The 18,376-nt window shown below is 44.8% G+C and overlaps 1 protein-coding gene across 2 annotated transcripts in view; it reads right to left on the bottom strand.

Moving 5' to 3' along the window:
- LOC138504310 (dual oxidase 1-like) overlaps window positions 1–18,376 on the bottom strand; it is a 1,064,761-nt gene that overhangs the window by 107,318 nt on the left and 939,067 nt on the right. For both annotated transcript variants that reach the window (XM_069624719.1, XM_069624718.1), the window contains exons 19-22: window positions 7,088–7,313; window positions 2,429–2,522; window positions 1,564–1,739; window positions 778–850 (exon numbers count right to left, since the gene is read on the bottom strand). In XM_069624719.1, coding sequence (XP_069480820.1) covers window positions 778–850; window positions 1,564–1,739; window positions 2,429–2,522; window positions 7,088–7,313 — 569 coding nt within the window. The remainder of the gene's footprint in view (window positions 1–777; window positions 851–1,563; window positions 1,740–2,428; window positions 2,523–7,087; window positions 7,314–18,376) is intronic.

Genomic DNA, 18,376 nt, shown 5'->3' with positions numbered 1-18,376 from the left:
ATCATCTGTGGACTCTGCCATTGGTGGTTCATTATTATTGGACTTGGCCACCAGCACTTGATTATCATAGGACTAAGCACTAGCACTTTATAATTTGTGGGCACTACCATTGGTACTTGATTATCCCTGGGCTCTGTCACCAGCATTTTATAATATTTGGACTTTACAACTGAAACCTGATTATTCTTGGGTTTGGCCACCAGAACTTACTAAGTACTATCACTTAATAGTTCTTGGGCTCAGCCACTAGCATTTTATAATTCTTAGGCACTACCACTGGTACTTGATTATCCCTGGGCTCATCGCTGGCACGTTTTAATGTTTGGATTCTAGCAGTGCTAATTGATTATACTTGGGCTGGGCCACTAGCAGGTTATAACTCTTAGGCACTACCAGTGATAATTGATCATCCCTGAGCTCAGTCACCAGTACTTTATATTTGATTATACTTCATTATTCTTAGGCATTACCAGTAGCATTTGATTATCCTTGGGCTCAGTCTCCAACACTTTATAGTATTTGGACTCTACCACTGGCACTTGATTATTCTTGGGCTTGGTCAACAATACTTGAACAACATTGGGCTCAGCACTACCACTTTATATTTCTTGGCCTCTGCCACTGGCTCTTGATTATCCTCGAGTTTGGCCAATATATAATTTGGCCTATAATTTTCAGAGTCTGCCATTGGCACTTGATCATCCCCGGACTCTGCCACTAGGATGTGTTTCATGTCCTATGTTTGGGCCCCTGGGCTCATGCGTAATGATTACCTACCGGTATATGTTATCCGAATGTATAAAGGACACTCTTCTGGCCATCTGATGGAGAACTTCAGGTACTTCAACGCCTATAAAGCAATGCAAATATATTAACCTACATTTATTGGTACTAGATCACCGTCATTGTTTAATGGTAATGCTATGTGCTACCAGAGAGGAACGACATATTGGAATCATTTTCTGGGACCACGTGGTCTTGGAGGGGCAACAGAGGTAACACTATTGAAAGTGATGGGACATCCAGCTCTCACTACAACTCCAAGCCCGACTGGTGAACATTAGAACATATTCTGCGAAAAGGAGGCATTACTCCAGTCATCAACAACAGGGCAATATTGTATTACTCATGTGGGATGTAACCAACACACCAATTTTACATTATAGAAAGATGCCTCATTGCCTTAAAGAAAATCAATGGGGCATCATATGGACAGAAAATAAATGATTAAATTATTAGAAAAATATAATTCCTTGGCTTTATAAGTAATCATTTACTGCCCAAATTGCATTTGAAAGATTGGGTTTCATTGGAAATGCCCCCTACTTTAGTTATCAAGTGCTGGAGAGATTGCATTTAAGAAAGACATATGTAGGTCAGGCTTATGCAATGATATAAAATGATATTGAAGCTCTCATAGATATTTCAAACTATACAGTTTTATGCTGCAAACATATGGCCAATTTATTTAGAATCCATTTGGCTGACGTGATACCATGTGCCCTGCAGATGTTAATGTAGCAGTAATGCTTCCCTGCAGTTATATCTTCTCTTTGTGCTGACCTTTAAACCTGAGCTGGGTGAAGCGGAGTTCCTTGTCATGGTCGCGTAGCATGTAGTGGAAGTCCTCCCAAGTCAGCTCCTCCTTGTCCTGGAATCCCGCCTCATTGAACATAGACTCGATGACCTGATTGGTCTGATCCCTGGACAGGCAATTATTGGACATCTCTATGAACGACCTAGAAAAAGGAGGGGGGACAATGAGTGTGAGCCTCAAGACCAACCAAGTAAGACCTAGGCAGGAGCACTGAGTACCAATATTGTCTCAAGCGCGTGATGTCTGGTAACACAGCACCGAAATGGCCCTGACCATCATACTGGAGGGAATGGCAAGTAAAATAAAATAAATATCCAGGAATATTTAGATTTTTGTAAACAATGTAAACATGGTCAGTTGTTTGGATTTAATAGAAGCCCCAGGCAGTGATACAAAGAAAGAATAACAGTGACATTTCCAATGTCATTCTATGGTGAGTTTCTAGTGTCAGGGCTATTGTTGGGAAGAATTGTTGAAATTCTTGATTGATTCCTAAACATGGAAACTTTGAAGATTGGGCCCACCTTTGGAAAACAACACAAAAATAAATGGTGCCACCTGGATAATGGCCTCAGGTGGCTGGGAATGTCTATTTTCGCCTGCTGTTCCAGCCACCTGATTGGCTGAGCGCCCTTCCCCAACTATGAATCAAGCATAAGAATAAGGGGGAGAGGTAGAAAGGAAGGTCAAAAAGAGATGATGGGAAGCATGAATAGGGGTGATAAAATGATCACTGTTTGGAAGAATGGATCACAAGTGGTAATTAAAGGCATGCAGCCAAGACATCATACAACCAAAGCAAAGATAAGTCAAATTAAAATGGCCAAATACTTCAACATGATGAAAAACTCCTCCTTGGACAGGAATCCATTGCCATCCACATCGTACATGGTGAACATCAGCTTGGACTTCTCCTCCGGTGAGCCTGTTGAAGAGAAAATGGAGTAGGGATGGAGGAATCCAAAAGTAAGATATATCAGTTGGAACTGCTGTCAATTTAGGACCTCCAGATGTTTTGTACTATTATAACTCACATATTTTAAATCCAAAACATCTGCAAGCCATTTAATGAGTAATAATGATGTAGATTGTCTATAGACATTCAGAATGGAACCTAGAGTTTCTGCACTTGTCCCCCACCCAACACCCTGCAAGGGGTTTATTGCTATTAGTAACCCGGCAGGTTGTACCGGGGTACTAGTAGTGTTTTTATTTTGAGTTGACAAACAACGTGATGGCTTTCATGGATCGGGGAGAAGGGAACTGCATGTAGTCCCTTCTCCCTTTCCATGGCGGCCATTTCCGGATCGGGATGGGCCGAGAACACTAGTGTTCCTGGTGCCTAGGTGTGACGCAGAAGAGCAAGGTAAGTGGGGTGGGAAGGGGTTATAAATGTGGACAGGGTGTGGGGTGGGAGTAAGGGTCAGGGGACGCCGGGGGAGAGTGCACTTACCTTCATGCGGGTGAGGTAAGATTGTGGCTGCCTGCTCTGAGGAGGCTCGGAGCAGGGTCAGTACCGTTGTGGTAAAGACCCCGTTCTGAGCCTCCTCATTGACTGTGAGGCTGCCACACGCCCTCGTCAAGTACTAATTATTTTTCTTAAGTTTTGTCACCTACATTTCCAACTCATCTTTTAAACGTTTTTTCTATACTTTTTATTTCCAATTTGATATTTTATCACAATTGAAAATATCCTACAAAGAAAATAGGAATAATTATGAGTGACATCAGAAGACTTGTCAATAAAGGGCAATATGATACCTATTAAGCTGTATTGTAATTGTAATTGTTTATCTGCAAAGCGCTTATACACAAGTAAAGTGCTTTAAAGCGCTTCAAGGAGGTAAGGGAACAAGGGAATACAGTCGTCATTCTTAGGCCTTGAAGATTCTAAATGATCTTAACAATAACTAACATAGTAGGCCAGAGGCATTTCTACTAGTGCAAATGCATGAACGGAGGAATGAGAGAAGTGGTTTAGGGGAATAAGAGCATCCATTCAATAAACTACCGTACTAGGCCTGACAACATTTCAGATTGATTGGTGGTTGGTCAACACTAATATGCCTATGCTTGAGTATTTCAGGCACAACCAAGCAAGAGAGGGGAGACAGAGGCAGGACAAGACAGACAGACTTGCAAAGCCTAGTACATTCAAGGTCGTGCAAGTGCGCAGACAGGACGTGCAAGGAAGGGAGGGGGTTAAGTGCACCCAGTCCAGCAAGGGCTTGGGATAAGGGCAGAGTGGTGGCCCCTCTCATGGAGCGAATTCCGAGTGCAATATTGCCTTGCAGAGGCCCGGAGGCAAGTGCAGGGCTGGAGGGAGAGCCTGGGACCTGTGAGGCTCTGGAGGTGCACCAGGCGACCAGTCAGCAAACTGAGCAGGTTGGTTAGAGAAAGAAGGAGGGAAGCAGGGAGAAGAGAAAGGAGGTTACCAGGTGTTAGGGAGAGAGGAAGAGAAAGGTCTTGAGAAGTTTCTGGGAACTTAAGGAGGTTTGGCTCAAGACGGAGAGAAGCAGGGAGCCTGTTCCAGAGTGAGGCACCTGCAGAGGATAAAGATCTACCCCCAAATCTCTGTTTGGAAAAGCAGCTCACACGCACAGAGCGGGAAGAAGAGGAGCGGAGGGCTCTAGAAGGAGAGTATTTAGGAAGAGAGCATTGTAGGTACTATGGGCCCCGGCCCCAGAAAGCCTGGTGGGTTATGCAGAGGGACTTCAACTTGATCGGTGCAGCTACAGGGAGCCAGTGGATAGATTTCAGCGCCGGAGAGATGTGGTCCCTGGGCTTGAGGCCAAGGGTAAGTCTCACGGTTCTGTTCTGGATAAGATAAGAGATCGGAGAGTAGCAGTAGGAAGATTGAGAAAGAGACTGTTGTAGTAGTCCAGTCTGGAGCGAACCAGGGCTCTGGATATGGTGGGCCTCTGGGGGAAGGTGAGAAAAGCTAGAATGACTTTGAAGAGATGCAACTGATAGAGGGACTTCTTGGAGATGTCCGAGATGTGAGAAGAGAAGGAAGAGAGTAAGTCGTACTGTACCATTAATCAGCAATATCTTATTGCAGCTTTTCCTTAATTGTTTTTTTTTAATCACACAAGTCATTCAAAGATGATCCTTCAGTAGAAAATGAGATTTGTGGTAAAATCTGAGATCGGGTGGGTGGTATGAATTTTCTTTGCTTATAATGTTGACAATAGAATGTCGTACGTGACCAGTTTTATAATTTTGGTGGAATAGCTACTGCATAAATGATCGTCGGGTGCTGCCATATCGGTCATTTCAGGTTGCTGGAGGCAATATCTGAGCCCCATATGGTAGCCACATGGTAGTCATTTTGTATTCTCTTGAAACCACTACACTCCTCACCAAGTTCTATTTGGGGTATTCACCCCAACCCCACTAACCACAAGGGAACCAAGGCGGAGCAATTTTATGGTACAATACGACCATACATGCCAACCCTCCCGAGTTAGGTGGGAGGGTCACGACCTTGCAATTGAAAATATTGTTCATTTTTCATTTCTCCCTCTTAAAAATATAGTGACTTCAATGCAATCCAATGGGAGAATTCGATTCTCCCGATTTCTGTGGGGCAATCTCCCTCCAAAGTGATGCAGAATGTTGGCATGTGTAAATACCACTATTCCCCACCTCGCACGCTCAATTCTAGTACAACTCTCAATCTTACTTTTCCTCATCAACTCTGTGCATCCAACCATTCTCCCTCCTTGCCCACCAATCCTGGAATTCCTGGAATTCCCTAGCCCATCCAACTAAAAACACAAGAAACATTTATTCTTTGAAAATAGTTGTCAACCTCCATCTCCTCGACATTGAATGGGCCCAAGACCATCCAGACACATCATGCAACCCTCTTCACTGCTATCGTTGTGATTATACTGGCATCATCCTGTAAACATTCCTTGCTTGTGTCCCTTATCGTCCCCAGTTTATGTTCATCCCTCACATCATGGCTTTTGTTCCATCATGCAGTTTCTACTGTTAGTCACCTACATGCAGGAATTATCCCTTTAATATATGTACCTATGTACATGTTCAAGCCAAACACAGGGCCTGATTCACAGAAGCATTTTACAATGGCGCAATCCAATAGGAAAACGTTCTGTGAATCAGGCCCACAATGTCCTCAATAAATCTAAATACCATTGTTTTTGATTTTTTTTTTTAATTAGGGTTAACCAGGGGTAGCAATCATTATTAATTATCAAGCCCCCTTGTGTGGCTTTGAGGCCTTAATTTTACCTTCATGTGAATATCGTTGCAGATTGTGGGCCTCTTTATAAGTTGGCTGGTGCCATAAAGTGCAACGGTAATACCATTACTGCCACATTATTGCACCGCCCAACTACGAGTTTGGTGGAGAGATGGAGGATTGACCTCCAGTCAAGTCCAGTCAAGAGCTGGAGGTAAATCCACCACCTTTCATCCAAAGAACAGAACTTTTGGCAGAAATACTGCCGGCGGTGATACCACCAAAATCCCCCATGGAGTCCAATTAATGGGGACTAACACTGCCTACCACCACTTGCAATGTAGCAGTAATACTGCCATGCCAAAGTGGCTGAAATGGTAATTCCTTTTGATGGAGATGCCACCAAACTAGTAATGAGGCCAGTGTCTCAAATGTCCCCTTACTGCAGGATTTCTTTTATATGCTTCCTGTGATTTTAAAAGTGTTAAAGGTCCTATTATGTTGTTTTATGTGATGTCACTCAACAGTTATAGGGCATGAGAGACCAGTTCAGGACTCTTATGATTTTGGGGACATGATGAATGTGGGAGTGCGTCTGGATGTAATAAATAAATAATAGAATGTAAATAATGCCTATTTCCTGAGAAAAGTTCATAGAGACTGGTGGAAATGTGCTTTGGAGTTCAAGGTGAATGGATTCTAGTACTCAGATGAGCTCACAATTAAAGGATTTCATAGAAAACATAATCACTGTTTGGACACCAAGACAGTTCATCTTTTCATGGTGTAATAATCTGGTTGGATAGTTCAGTGGGCAAATGAACATATAGAAACACAAAGAGTAACATTTAAAGCATTGTTATAAAAGTATATGCTGCTAAGGTTCCACTCTTTGAATTTAGAACACTCTTCACAGACAAAAATGTTGGATTTCTGTACTTTATCAAACATTTCTATACTTTTATATACAAGGACAAGACTCATTCATTCAGTCACTGTGCTTCTTAACTTAATAATCAAAAGCCTATACATTACCTACCTTATATCCTCAGACTTTCGCTCTCTACGTATCCAGCCATCGCTTCCACTCACAAATTGGATCAATAATTTGCTTATCAATGTGTTAAGTCAATAGCAACTGGATGACTTATCAATGGACCAAACAAGCAGAATCTTCATTAACAAGACAAATGAAGTGGCCAGCTATGAATTTGTCTTTTCCTGAAACAGGATACTTCTCACATTGATCTCAAGATAGTCGGGACCATTTGCGTTCTCACCTTTCATAAAGATAACCAAGATGTCCAAGAATTCCCGGAAGGAGAGGTAACCATTTCCATCCTCATCAGCAAGGGAGAACATGGATTCTACAAACATGGACTGGGGCTTCAGCCCAAGGGAGTCAGCAAACTCTGTCCGGCTAAGCTCACACTTCAAGGCCTCTTTCACTTTCCGGGAAATTTCAGAGGTGAACCCTGCATTGTCTGATTTGTCGATGTTCAGCACCTGCAATGTTTAAGAAAAAGTTATGAAGGACGTTACCTAATATCCTCTGTTAAGGAAAGAAAAATCCTGACGCTGACACATGACTGACCGACATAACCAAACTCACTTCCAGACTTTGAACCATATACGCGTGTGTAGCTCCAATTTGATTGACACTGTATGAGTTGTATGCCTGACATGCTGTCACCTAATCCGTACTCCTGACTCTGGGTTAAGTGGGTAAGTACTGACGTTGCCCACAGTGATCCTTACTGTGTTTTTCTTTGAATTTTGTTGACATTTCTGTGCGAAGTGGCTGTCTAGTTTGCTTGTGTGTAAGGTAAAATGGGAGCTTGCATGGGATCTGAAAGTCAATACATCGTCAAACCAATACTTTACTATTATGAAATTTGCATAAATGATACCCTTATTTTTTTCAAACTTTTTTTTCTGTGAGAATTTCTTTAATTTGGAGTACACCTAAATCTTCATGAAAAATACAAATGTATAGATTTTACATGATTAGTTGTTCTGCGCTCAGTATAACTATAACAGACTTCATGATTATTGATTCATAATTCACCCATTTTATTCAAAAATTTTCTATTTCCAATTGGCTTATGTAATTGGTTTGTTCTCCTCTTTAAATTCCATACTTTGATGTTTGTATTGTTTTCCATGCCTCTACATGCCTACACGTATACGCGTTTCAAGATTACCTCTTCTTGAGGGCATATTATTTATTAGTACCCGGCGAGGGCGCAATCAGAATGAAAGAGCCATTCTGATTGGCCCTCGCCGAGTCATTACCAGGCTGGGAATCCCTCTGTCGGGATTCCACGGCCTTTGTCCCCGGCGGGGGGGTGTTAGTGAGAATTCTCTTAGAAAGGCTAATTTCCCAAACCTAGAGAGTCTCCCAGCAGCATTGCTGGATTTTTGGGGTTTGTTTTTTTCTCCTGCTAAGAGTGAGACTCTTTTGTTCCCACTCTTAGGCATGATTTGAGGTATGTCTTTGACTTGGTATGTGCTTATGGGCTATGGGGTCTTTTACACCATAGGGTATCATCTGTTTTGGTATATGTGTGACACAGCACCCTCAGTGCAGTAACACAGGGATGCCACAACGACCCCCAAACATAGACTCCATACCCTGGGACTGACTACTGTCTTCCAGGGCATGTAAAGTCACCATTGGCTTTATTAGTCCAAAATTGTGAACAGAACCAGTCCAAGGGGCCACTGTCCAGTCCTTCCTTGTCGAGTTTCTGGCTGGTGGCAGTGGTTACCACGCAAAATATTCCACCGGAATATTTCCTATGAGATTTTCCCATTCATTTTAAACGCACCACTTTTTTGGTGCATTGTAAAGATACCGCCGGTTTATTTAATTAATATAAAATCGCTGGTTGGGTCTCTGCACCAGAATTCTTTTACAAAATGGCGTATGTGTCCGTCTCTGTAACTCCAACCAAGGTCGGGCCCTTTGTTCTACTTTTTTGGCAGGCTTCTCCACAGAAGCCCTACAGCTGGTGCCACTCTGTCTGGGATTCACAGGATGTGTGGGTGGGGGAATTGGCACCCTGGACTGCGTTGCCTTAGCAACCCAAGTCACACTCTCTTCTGATTGGCCCAGTGGTGAGCTGCCCGGCTTGCCACTTAGCATGTATGAGTTACAGCTAGGCTGTTGAATGGGTTTTTTTCTGCATAAAAGCAGGGCTTTTGGGACTGGAACTTCAGAAGTCGCCACTGGACCTGAGAAATCCGAAGAGGGGAGAAGCTGAGCCATCTGCAACAACGACACCACCGGTGGAGCCCTGCTGCAACAACCTCACCACTTCCCAGATGACAAAAGAAGATCTTCTGCTGCAAGAGTCTTCTCCCTCTGAGCTGGTGGGAACAACCAGTTCGATATTCGCCTTCCAGGACATCCCTTGGTCGAATTGCCAGTGCCAAGCACCTGGCGGCCGGATAGCCAAGCTTCAGTCCACTGGGATCGTGAATAAAAGGAACGCACCTTTTAACCGATCGAGCAACTACGCGGCTGCTCTCATCGCTGGGCAGTGCAACGTCTCCAAGTTTCCTCCTCGACGAGATCTTCTCCTTGCCTGGTCGAAACCATGAACTGCACCCGCTGCCAGGAACAACTGCCACAGCTGGAGCTTCCTCACTTTTAAAGGTACTGTGTTCCACCTGGCCTCCCTTTCCACGGATTACTAAAGGTGACCCTTAAAGCCTTGGCTTTCCAACTGGGTTGGCCCCCAGACCTTCTAACTTTACCTTTCGCATCAAACCAATCTCTTTTGAACATTTTTAGCAAAGATTGAATGCATTTTTAAACTGTGTGAACTTGGGCAAATTTCGCCTTGCTCCATTTAAAGTGACCCTGGCCTATGAACTTTGGCTCTACAGTAGACCCTGCCTTCACTAGCTTGCTGTGGTCTTAGAAAAGAGTTGGGACCTGTTTATTTTCATGACCTGTCTTTTTCTCTCCCTCTAACTTAATTATTGGAGTGCCATCTGAGTTAAGCGCTCGCATCTGTTTTACAAATAGTGGTGTTTTGACCTAGACTTGTCTAATAATTATTAAGGGAGGTGTGTATACTTTTTCTGATTGTGTTTGAACTTGCTTTGATCTATAGTGCTTAGTGTATTTCCTAAAGTGTGTTATAAATAAATAATTATATACTTTTGATACCAAGCTCTGGTCAGTGTTTTTTTGCCCCACTGTGTTTCTGGCCCTATTGTGTATCCTCTGTATACTGCCCTACTCATCTTGAGAGAAGGCTGACTGCTCAGCCACAGCTACCAGGTAAATCTGGGTGGTGCAGACTGCAACCAATTGGGTTTACTGCTTAGTCTGTAGTCTTAATCTTTGTGCAGTGTTCCCCAAGGAAACTGCACAGGATTCTGCCTAACAGGGGGCGTGGCAGCCCCTCAGCCAATGAGGATGTTCGAAGCGGGGCCATCCTCGCTCCGAGCCTCCCCACGGCTGAGAGGCTACCTTCGCCCCCTGCCGGGGACAGAGGTAAGGCTTTTTTTTCCCTCCCCTTTCCTCCCTCCTCCCACCTCCCTGCCCTCCCCACCCCACTTACCTTCTATGCCTTGGTCCCCCGGCGGGGGACAATGGCAGCCTCCTGCCATGTGGCGACTCGGAACGGGGCCATCCCCGCTCTGAGCCTCCACACAGCTGGAGGCTTCCCTCGTCTCCGGCGGGGACACAGGTACGTTTTTTAAAAAAAAAACTTTTTTCACCTTCCCACTCCCGCCCTCCCAACCCCACTTACCTTCTTTTTGATCCATTTTCGGGAGCGGATGCGCTGGGAACACTCCCGATGGCCACCATGGAAAGAGAAAACAGACGCCTTTTCCCTTTCCTGGCGGCCATTTTCTTGGTCGTTTTTTATTTTTTTTTCTGTCACGAAATGGAGCGTTTCGGGACAGAAAAAAATGCTTTTAGTGCCCCGGTCATGCAGATAATGCGGGCCGGGGTACTAATATAATTAAGCAATATATTAATAATAATATTATTAAGCTTCGCTCTGGCCTATAACTATGGGCCCGGGGCATTACCTGAGTCGGTAATGCCCCCGCGGCTCGGGTCATATTGCTTAATTATAAACTCATGAACAATATCTCATTTGGGTTTTCAAAGCAACACAAATAGCAATAAAACGAAATATTGATTCAAATGAAATATTCACATGAATGAACCAAATATTTAAAGTAGCTCAATTTGTAAGAACGTCAGTAAGGCAGTTTTACTGCTGAGCTTTAATCAAGTCTATTGAAAAAGGATGAGCATACTCGTCCTTAGCACTTAAGTGGTTAAAAGATAACAAAATATAAGTAATTTGGATGGAATACCGATGGAAGCGAATGCAAATCCTTCCACAGGCGGCTGGGAGTTGTATAAATTGCAATTATTTACAAACCATCTGTAGTTTTCTGTTTCTTTTCTTCCTGGGTGGATTAAGGAAACGAGAAAAAAGATGTTGCCTCGCTGAGCCCACAGATCAAGCTAACTGCAGCAATCCATTCAGGAATTGTTGTTTAGTAATCAGAGACTAATGCCTAATTCTTATGCAAATGCTAACTCGAAGGCCCGCAGAGGTTGTCAGCAACAATGTGCAACAGTCGCGTAGCAACCGATACAATGTGCGTTGTATGCAATGAGGTCCTTTCCACTAAAGCTGCAATGCCAGGAGCCTTGTACACCTCCACCTCGTGCTCCAGTAATTTCTGCCCACGCTTGTAGTTCATGTGCGAAGAGTCAAAGCTCGGGCCTGGGCCGCTGAGCAATACACTGTAAGTCTTTCAAATTCTGTTCAAAAGGAGGAATTCGTTCTATTGAAAATTCTGTGTGCTGTGAGGAATTTGAGGGCGTCCTCACTTCTTTTCCCAACATATCCTCTTCCCAGATGGGCAGGGAAAGGCCGTTGCTGACCCTGGAGGTGGATATGCGAGGGAGGATCACTTGGGTGGAGGAGACTTGCAGAGTGGGGATGAGGCCCTGTTGGGTGAAACACAGTACCCCCCCTTTCCTCTTTTTTAAAGAGTCTAATATCCTCCAGGCCTTTGTAGGTTACTACCCATCCCTTCCCTATCTTTTCCCTAAAGTATCTCCCAGTAAAGACCAGACACGTACTGGGACGAGGAAGAGACACACCAGAGCCATACATCCACTCTTTATTGATTCACACAAACATCACTTTGGTACTGGGACGAGGAAGATGCAACAAAGACTGACAACACACTACAGAACTAACGCTGCTCAGTCTATTTGCAAAGTATCTAATCAAGCTGGCAGGATATTTAAAGGCCAGTGTTGAAAGAAGCAGAGGGACCTGAACGAGAGAGCAGTCATGTGGAAGCAAAAGCCCTAGAAGTCTAGAGAGGGATGCAGATCAAGGGCAGCAGAAAGCCAGGTGGAAAGCAGGCCAGCGCAAGAAAGCTCTGCAGAGGAAATCTGCGGCTTCCCTCTGAACCGGGTGAGAGCTTAAATAGCACCGCCGAATGAACCGTAGCAGAGAAGGAGCTTGCAGAGTCACAGAGGTAGTGCAGAGGCAGTGCAGTGCATCAGGGTAGACCGGCAGGCGAGAATGAAGCTGTCTACAAAGCCACGGGAGGACCGGCAAGACAGAGAATACTTCCTGGAGACAAGACCAGTGCTGCAGCTCGTCACCAGTTTAGATCCCAAATCCTATTCAGTTGTCTGTGTCTACTTCATGATGCCTTCACAGTGCCTACACTCTGAAGCTTTACTAGAGCTCTCCCTCTCTTATTTCTCAAGATAATCTTAAACGTTGTGCTCCTTAATTGAGCACACAACCTCGAGTTCATCCTCACACACAGTTTCCTCATTAGATCCGTGTCCCACAAATATTTCTGCTGAGCTTCTCCAACAATTTCTGTCTCACTGGGCCTAACTGGATCTACTGCATACAACCAGGGCCTGCTAGCTCAAAGTTCAGGATGAAAGGCTGTATAGAGTTTCACCAGGATTCTACTTAACCTAACTGGAGGATTACTGCAACATCAATTTCCTAACTCTCTCCCTCCATCTTGGAAAGGACTCAGATCAGTTTCTAGGAATGAATAGTTAAGGAAAGTATTACCCAGCCTACCCAGCATCTCTCATGTCTTAACTCTAAAATTTCCTATAGCCTTTCACACTAAAGCAGCCTCCCACTTCATGTAAAACAACCGCCCGGCTAGAGGCACTCACATGGGTACATGACCTGTTAAACATTTCTTTCGGTGATCTACTTCAATTTCAAGCAAATCCAATCCAATAACAGGGAGCAATTCAAGAAATATAAAGTTAGTCATCACAAATTGTGATGCTTAAACCAATTCAGTAAGACTGATTATGAATATTGATATGATATTTATAACGCGCCTATACACAAGTTTTTCAATGCATGACAAGGCAAGGGAGGGGGAACAGAGGGAAGACAGACAACAATGTTACTAGACCAAGTGTCATTGAGATCGCGCAAGTGCAGCAGAAAGGGGAAGGGGAAAAGTGCAGGGGCAGATGGAGGGGACAGTGCAGTACATGGGACAATAAAAAATAAATAGAATAAATAAAGCAATAAGTAAAAAGCGCGGCCAGCTGGTAACAAGTGCAAGGATAAGTGCAGAAATCAGGTGCCAGGTGCTGGTCGGGGACTCTAGGGATACAGAAAACAGTACCCAAGTGCAGGGGTTGCCAGGGAGGCAGTACAGGTGTGCAAATGATGGAAGAGGGTACCTGGACCGAGATCCGAGGATGGCCAGGTGGCCAGTGCAGTTTAAGTTTCAGCCAGGAGTTCAGCAGGGGAGAGGAGGAGAGAAAGCAGAAGCAAAGAGGAGGGTTTTGGGGTGCTTCTGGAACCGGAGATGGTTCTACTCAAGTTTCAGGGAGGCATAGAGGATGTTCCAGAGGGAGGCCCCAGCCGAAAAAAAGAGATCTACCACCAACTCGTTGCTTGGAGAAGCGACTGACCCTGAGGGAGTTGGAGGCAGATGAGCGAAGAGCACAAGAAGCAAGATATTTAGGAAGAGAGAGTTGAAGGTATGGAGGCCCCAGGCCAGAGAAGGCCTTGTGGAAAATGCAGAGGGTTTTGAACTTAATCCTCACAGCCACTGGGAGCCAGTGCAGAGATGTCAGTCCTGGAGAGATACGATCCCTGGGCCTGAAGCCAAGGACAAGTCTTGCATTCCTGTACTGGATGAGTTGCAGAGGGCAGAGAGTAGAAGCAGGAAGGTTTAGAAAGAGGCTGTTGCAGTAGTCCAGCCTAGAGAGAACCAGGGCTCTGGAGACAGTGAGCTTCTGCAGGAAGGAGAGGAAAGGAAGAATACATTTGAGGAGGTGTAGCTGGTAGTTTGACTTTTTGGAGATGTCAGAGATGTGAGGAGAGAAGGAGAGTGTGGGGTCGAAGATGACTTCGAGGTTTTTAGCCTTGCAGGTGGGAGCAGGAAGAGGGACAAGAGAGGCCAGCCAGAGAGTGACAGGAAAGGAGGGAGCGGGTGTGCCGATGAGGAGAATCTCACTCTTGCTGGCATTAAGGCAGAGATCATTGGCGGCACACCATTCCTGGATAGCAGACAGTCAGAGATGAGAGACGGAGAAGAGGTTGCTGAAGGTAGCCTGAAAATGAGCTGAATGTCATCCACATAGCACTGAAAGTTGAAGCAGAGGGCGGCAAGGCGGTGGGCCAGAAGTGCCAGGTATTGGTTGACCAGCCAGGGAGATAGGTTAGACCCCGGGTGAACACTACAGGTAGAGATAGAGGAGAGGAAGAACCCAAGTTGGACCTGGGAGGGTCGATCAGAGAGGAAAGAAGTCAGCCAAGCCAGGGCCTGACCGGTGATACCCAGGTTATCAGCGAGACGGTTGAGCAGGATGACATGGTTGACCGTGTCAAAGGCAGAAGAGAGATCAAGTAAGATGAGAACACAGGGGGTGTTGGAATCCAGGTTGGAGAGCAGGTCTTCACGGATGTTCAGGAGAGCAGTTTCTGTGCTTTGGCAGCTCTGAAGCCAGACTGAGGGTCATGAAGACAACCAACAGATTCAGTGTGAAGATTAAGCTGGAAAATGCTCAGCCCTTCCAGGAGTTTGCCCAGGAAAGGAGTGATGGAGATAGGGTGATAATTAGCCGGGCAGGATGGGTCGGCAAAGGTTTTGGAGGAAAAGGAATGAACCTGTTTTGACAAGACTTTCATCAATTGGACTTGTCTAGAAACCTTGTCTGGGGAGAACAGGGGAAAGGCAGAGAAAGAGGGAGGAGAGGTGGCCAAAGAAGGGCCAGAGGAAGAGCAGGGAGTAGAGAGAGGAGGGGGAGAGGAAGAGAGAGAGGACATAATGTCCTGAGTTTTATAGATGAAATGAGAAGCCAGAGCCGTGCAGTGGGCCTGGGAGTAGACAGGAAAAGTAGAGACTGCAGCAGGACTGGTCAGTTCCGCCAAATTGTTAGATGCGGCAGAGCTGCAGGCTTGGATTGAGCTCTCTTCTTGGTGCGGAAAGAGAGCCGGTATTGCCTTTGGAGCTGGTGGCAGGCCAGTTTGTCAGAGGATGAACCAGAAGCACGCCATTTCCTCTCAGCCACCCTGCACTTGCTTTTAAGGGTGATGAGGTCTGAGTTGTACCAGGAGTTGCACTTGGCTTTGGGCTTCAAGCGGATTCTCATGACAGGGGCAAGAACATCGAGAGTATCAGATATAGCATGGTAGAGCATGGAAAGGGCTGTGTCAGGGTGTGAGTCAGCCAAAGGTGGGGGTGGGGTGAAAAAGTGGTAGCAAAAACCTCAACTGACACATGCTTCATGGGACGGATAACCAAGAAGGTGGGTGGCAGTGCTGGAGTTGTCTTGGCCTGAGGGGTTGAGAGGGTGATTTGGGAGGAAAGGAGAAAGGAATGGTGAGAGGGATAGAAAGGGGAAGATCTGAAGAGCTCAGAATATCCAGAGTATACCCTGCAGAGTGAGTCAGGCCAAAGGGGAGAATAGAGAGTGTGAGAGAGTCTCAGAGGTCGCGAAATAGTCCAGATGAAGGACAGGAAGCATCCAGGCGGATGGAGAGGAGTTGAGTTGAGGAGTTGCGTGATCGAGACCAGGAGGGAAGAGGAGAGGTTAGCCCACTCAGAGAGGAAGGAGCAGATCTGGCCAGGTGGCCAATAGATAGTAGCCACAGTAAGGGAATGGCTATGAGAGAGAGAGAGCCTGCAGACGAAACCATCGAAAGAGGAGTAGGCCTACGTAGGACTGACAGTGGCAGGGATCTACTCTGGGAAGATCAGGGCTACACCCCCTCCAGATCAGTTGGATCTGGGCGCAGAGAGGATCTTGTAGCCATCAAGGAAAAAATAAAACAAACCTAATCAATATCTCAACTCAATACAAGAAGGATATCCTCGAGGCCAAACAAGAAACCTATAATGATAGAATCACGCAAGCCAACTCTAGCATGAAGGAGCTCTTTACCATTCTAAAAGAACTAGAAACCCCTATCATAGCACAAGATGATTCTGTGAAAGATGAAACATGGTGCTCTGACATCCAGCATGCATTAGTTAACAAAGTCACCAACCTTCAGAACAAAATAGCTCAAAAGAAAGCCTTACTAACTGCTCAGATTCCCCCCAATAAAATACATCCACCCAAGACTATACCCAATTTAACTTCTCTTAAGTCTCCATTATTGAGGTTGAGAAAGTTATTCTTGCTCTCAAACCATCAAACTGCAAAGGTGACCAATGCCCAGCTCAACTAATCAAGGATGCTGCCAGAGATCTAGCTCCTTTCATCTCTAAACTTATCAATGCCTCCTTCAGTTCTGACACCATCCCTTGCAATCTAAAAGAATCATGGGTACTCCAACCTCTGAAAAAACTAAAATTGGACCTTAATATAACCACCAACTACAGGCCTATCACCACAGTGCCATTCCTATTAAAAATCTTAGATAAGGTAGCATACACCCAAATTCAAAACTTCCTAGAGCTTAACCTGCTTCTAGGTTCATGCCAATCTGGTTTCCGGCCACAACATGGCACAGAAAGAGCACTTATTGACTTGAAGGCCCAAATAGACACACTAAGAGATAAGGGAAAATTAGATCACAAAGTCTTCTTTAGCCACCTGGACTCAGCAGCCCACTTCTCTAAAGAAGCTATAGTATGGATACAGTCATTCCTCAGTGATAGGACTATGAGGGTCTTCTCACCATCAGCAGCAGCAGACCCTATACCTATTACTTGCGGAGTGCCCCAGGGATCATGTGTTTCTCCAACTCTGTATAATATTTTCACCAAGCCCCTCTTTGATAATCTTGACCATCTGGGTATCATCTACACAAATTATGCAGATGATACCCAGATCCTCTTACCAGTCACTGGGGATTATGAAGAGGATCTGGCTATGGTGAGCAGAGTCTACAGCATCGTTCAGGCATGGATGGCCAATCATGGCCTATGCCTGAATGATGACAAAACAGAGCTCATCATCCTGGGCACTACCAAACTTATCCCTGACTACTCGTCTTTCATCATCAACGGGAACATTATTAATGTTGCCAAAGAAGTAAAAACCACAGGTTTTTACTTAGACTCAACCCTATCATTTACCAAACAGGTAAATTCCCTTGTCTCTTCTACAGCATACACATGCAAATTAATAAGAGCTGGAAAACAATTCCTATCGGCTTACAGCTGCCTGATCTTATCTAGAGCCCTTATTTGATGTAAACTTGTTTATTGTAATGCCTTATACATCGGGGCGAATAAATACATTATCAATAAAATACAGATACGCCAAAATTATGCTCTTAGAGCAGCCCTAAGCATTCCAAGGAAAGAACCCATATCCAAAATAAGAAGGAAACATAAATGGCTATCTACTCAGGAAAAAATTCAGCCTAAAAATTGACTCCCTTATCCACAAATGCCTAAATAATAAAGCTCCTCGTTACCTATCAGAAAGATTCAACAGAAAGACCTCAATCAGACCCTCAAGAATAATCAACTCCAATTGCCTTCAAGTGCCATATTTCAAATTATCCACCATTGGAGGTTCCAGCTTCCCAGTCAGGTCGGCAGAACTGTGGAACTCCCTACCACACACACTAAGATCAGACCAAACTTTCACCAAACTCAGGCAGAACCTAATCAAATGGCTTATAGAGAAGGGCAAGTAATATGCCCTTCCGACACATCTTCCACATGTACAATTATATGTTTTGTACGCATGTATCTTTGTATCTTATATTCCATGCTAGACAACAGTCACGATAGTCAGCTAGTATGTATGCTATCTATGATTTGATGTCGACACGTGTATGTCCACTTTACCTGCTCTGATGCTCAACTACTGTAACTCGAGGCACATTTGGTTAACTATGTTCCTCAACCTCTGTAACTAAGCTGTATGCATTCTTATCGCCTGTGCCCTGATACCCTCGGGTCTGGCGCGCACAATAAATAAATAAACAAACAAACAAACAAGGAGGAGAGTGTCAAAGCTTGTGACAGAGCTGGCCGTGAACCATGTCTCGTGAGACTAAGGACATCAAAGTCAAGTTCTTCCAGGAGGCGGCAGATGTCAG

The sequence above is a fragment of the Ambystoma mexicanum genome, chromosome 11, assembly GCF_040938575.1.
Source record: "Ambystoma mexicanum isolate Mex_15411 chromosome 11, UKY_AmexF1_1, whole genome shotgun sequence".
NCBI lineage: Eukaryota > Metazoa > Chordata > Amphibia > Caudata > Ambystomatidae > Ambystoma > Ambystoma mexicanum.
This window is presented reverse-complemented; position numbering and strand designations above follow the sequence as displayed.